The sequence below is a fragment of the Numida meleagris genome, chromosome 20, assembly GCF_002078875.1.
Source record: "Numida meleagris isolate 19003 breed g44 Domestic line chromosome 20, NumMel1.0, whole genome shotgun sequence".
Lineage (NCBI taxonomy): Eukaryota > Metazoa > Chordata > Aves > Galliformes > Numididae > Numida > Numida meleagris.
In genome coordinates, this window is record NC_034428.1 from 2,902,549 (window position 1) to 2,906,170 (window position 3,622).

The window sequence follows — 3,622 nt, forward strand, 5'->3', positions numbered from 1 at the left end:
GGTGGGGGGGGGCACGAGCGCCGCCGCCCGCCGCCCGTTGACTGACAGCGGGCTCGCCGCCAGCCAATAGGAGGGAGCGCCGCCGCTCGCCCGTCTCCTATTGGCTCGCTGGGTCGGGAGAAGGGAGGGGGCGGCGCGCGTGACGGACGGGCGCGGGGAGGGCGGCCAATCAGAACCCGGCGTCCGGCCGCCCCTTGCTGCTATTGGCTGAGGGGAGTGTGGGAACGGCCGCGGCGGCGGGTTCACACGAATGGGGAGCCGGCGGCGGGTATAAAAGGCGGGGGGGCGCCGCTCGCGGGCATTGCCGGCCCCGCCGCCGCCAGCGTCGCACGCGTCTCGCGACCGCTCGGAGCGCCTTCCTTCCCGCGCTTCCTTTTTTTTTTTTTTTAACCCCTTTATTTTTTTTTTCCCGGTTTCTTCGTTTTTAAGTTAATTTTCTTCGATTATTTTCGTTTCCCTTTTTACCTCGCCATGCCCGCCGACACGGGCATGGAAAAACCCACCGCTTCCCCCATCGCTGGGGCACCGGCCAGCGCCAGCCACACGCCGGATAAACCGCGGAGCGCCAGCGAGCACCGGAAGGTAAATGGCAGCGGATGGCGGCGAGCCCGCGGCCGGGCCGAGGTCGGTGTGCGGGGTCAGGGGGCCGGGGCCGGGGGCGAGCAGCGGGCGGTGACGGTGTGCGCTGTGCCCGCAGTCCTCCAAACCCATCATGGAGAAGCGGCGGCGGGCGCGCATCAACGAGAGCCTGGGGCAGCTGAAGATGCTCATCCTGGACGCGCTGAAAAAAGATGTGAGTACGGCAGTGACGGGGTCGCGGCGGGAGTTGGGGGGAGAGGGAGGGGAAGGGGGAGGGTTGATGATGGGGTGTGATGCGGGGAGGGGGTTCTGAGCGCCGGTGTTGTTCCCGCAGAGCTCGCGGCACTCCAAGCTGGAGAAGGCGGACATCCTGGAGATGACGGTGAAGCACCTGAGGAACCTGCAGCGGGCGCAGATGGCCGGTGAGTACCCCCCGACCCCGGGGGCTGGAGCCCCCGGTGGTCCCCCAACCCTTGGGGATCCCCTGGAGCTCGTGCGAGGCTCAGAAACTCTTAGGGACCCCAAGCCTGCATGTGCACCTTGGAAACCGCTAGGGAGCCCTAAAAGCCATGCAAACCTCAGAAGCTCATGGGGAGCCTAATAAACCCATGCAACCCCCCCCCCCCCCCCGAACTTGTAGGGAGCCCTAGAAACTCATGCAGACCCCAGATACACCCATGCAAACCTCAAAAAACACTTAGACCCCATGGAGTCCATGCAAATCCCTCCAAAAACACTTAGGGGCACCCCCAAATTCAGGCAAACTTGCTAAGTTCTTAGGGATTCCAATACAGTGATGCAACCCTCTGAAAAACTCTTAGGCTCTTCCAAAAAAAAAAAAAGCAACCTCCTGGAAACCCATGCGAACCCCAAGTACTTCAGAGCCCCCCCCCTCCCCAAAAAGCCCCTGTGAACCCTAAGGACTCGTGACAACCTAATGCAAACCCTAGAAGGAAGCTCCTTGTGACCTCCCTGCGAAAAACTTTGCTCTTCCTTTTTCCTCCAGCCGCGCTCAGCGCTGACCCCAGCGTGCTGGGCAAATACCGCGCCGGTTTCAATGAGTGCATGAACGAAGTGACACGGTTCCTGTCCACCTGCGAGGGGGTGAACGCCGACGTGCGAGCCCGCCTGCTGGGTCACCTGTCGGCTTGCCTGGGGCAGATCGTGGCCATGAACTACCTGCCACCCCCACCCGCTGGCCAACCCTCCCATCTGGCTCAACCTCTGCACGTCCAGCTGCCTCCTACCACCGCCGGAGCGGTGCCCGTGCCGTGCAAGCTGGAACCTACCGAAGCGCTCTCCCCTAAAGTCTACGGTGGTTTCCAGCTCGTCCCAGCCACCGACGGCCAATTCGCCTTCCTCATCCCCAACCCAGCTTTCCCACCCGGCTCCGGACCGGTTATCCCACTCTACGCCAACGCCAACGTCCCGGTGTCCGCAGGCGGAGGCTCTGGGAACGCATCCGCCACTCCGTCAGCATCCCCAGTGCAGGGCTTGACGTCGTTTGGGGGCAACGTGGTGCCCTCGTCCCAGGCGGGCAGCCCCATCGGCGAGCGCAGGGAATCCGTCTGGAGGCCGTGGTGACCGTCCCTTCCCTCGTCCCAAAAAAAAACTCTGCGTTGGCTCCGTTGTATGGAGCCCCGTTCCGGTTGGTTGATTTCTTTTTCCTAAGCAGATTTCAACACGGGGAGGGGGAGAGGAGGAGGAGGAGAAAAAAAAAAAAAGGACCTCGCTAGGAAGGCGCTATTTATTATTCTCAGAGCTTGGGATCTCGACTTGTATTTTTACTCCTTTGAAATGCCTTTATTTGAGATACGTGGTTTGTTTTTTTTATTATAATTAAAGAGAAATAAATGAGAAATTAGTTTTGTAACGAATACTCGCAAGTATAATGCCAAAGTTGTTTGTATCCCGTCGGTCCGTGCGTGCGTTGCGTGCCTGTGTTGGAGACCTCCAAAAAAAAAAAACAAAGAAAAACACACACAAAAAAAAAACCAATAATAATAATAATGCAGGTGTTGAAATAAACTCTTTGAAATAGAATTTTTTACTTTCTCCTGTCGTTGAGTCGGGGGAGAGCGGGCAGGGACAAAGCCACCGCTCCAGGGAAGCAATAGGGGCCGACTTTATGGCATTGAGTGGGGCTGTGTGCAGCGGATAGGGGAAGGTGAGGAGGGGCTGTGTGAGCTCTGCTTCCTAAATTTGTGCTCTTGGAACCTGGGAAATGCATGCTTGCTGCATGAGATAATCCAGCTTGGAGGTTTTGCTCCGCGTTAGGGCTCCGTGCTACCTTTCCGGGGGGGGGGGATGGTGCGTGCAAAAGTTACTATCTCGCCCACAAAAGAGGCAAGAGAGTCTGTCCCCATTGTGAGGAGGGTAATTAGAAGGTATAAAGGGTCTCATCGAGTATGCAGCGGGCTCTTTGGGAAGTTGGGAGCCCTATTGAAACGCCTGGGAACTCGGAGCTGAGGGTTAATGTGTGTCTTTTTTTTTTTTTTCCTCCCTCCCTCTCCGCTCTCATTGACAGGGCCAGATAGACTCTGATACTCAATGCTGTTGTAAATTCAATTGCCCGGCCGCACAATGCCGACCTCATAAAAGAGAATCACTCGGGGTTGTGGCTTTTATTTTATTTTATTCCAGTAAGCACTGGAGCTGAGGAAAAGACAGTTTTGCCACCCATTCTGCCTCACCCCCAGCACTTGAATCCTGGCCAAGTGGAAGCAATTGCAGCCTCGCCCGCACGGAATTAACCGCTTCCAATTGTCACCAATTAATAAGGCCACGGTGTGGAGAAAGACCATTGAGGGTGGATGCGTGGTACGGGAGGGAGGGGAAGCTTTGTGTGTGTGCTTTGCTTTACATCGGTGAGGTCGGGCTATCACAGCGTCCTTGCAGGGGGATGCCATGCGTGTGCCACTGCCATGTCCAATAGGTGCCACGCGTGTGCCATCGTCACATCCAATGGATGCCATGTCCACAGCATTGCCACATCGGGGGGCACAGCGCACTGTAAGCATGCTTCCTCCATCCTTGATGCTCC

General features: G+C 57.5%; 1 protein-coding gene across 2 annotated transcripts; it reads left to right on the plus strand.

Annotated features, from left to right (window-relative positions):
• On the plus strand, nucleotides 312–2,622 carry HES4 (hes family bHLH transcription factor 4). 2 transcript variants are annotated; one of them, XM_021417795.1, is made up of 4 exons: nucleotides 312–624; nucleotides 698–793; nucleotides 914–1,001; nucleotides 1,586–2,622. In XM_021417795.1, exons 1-4 carry the CDS (start codon nucleotides 472–474, stop codon nucleotides 2,161–2,163), a joined length of 915 nt encoding a protein of 304 aa, XP_021273470.1. In that variant the 5' UTR covers nucleotides 312–471; the 3' UTR covers nucleotides 2,164–2,622. The 2 variants fall into 2 exon arrangements, with proteins under 2 accessions (XP_021273470.1, XP_021273471.1); XM_021417796.1 differs by having other exon boundaries at nucleotides 313–582.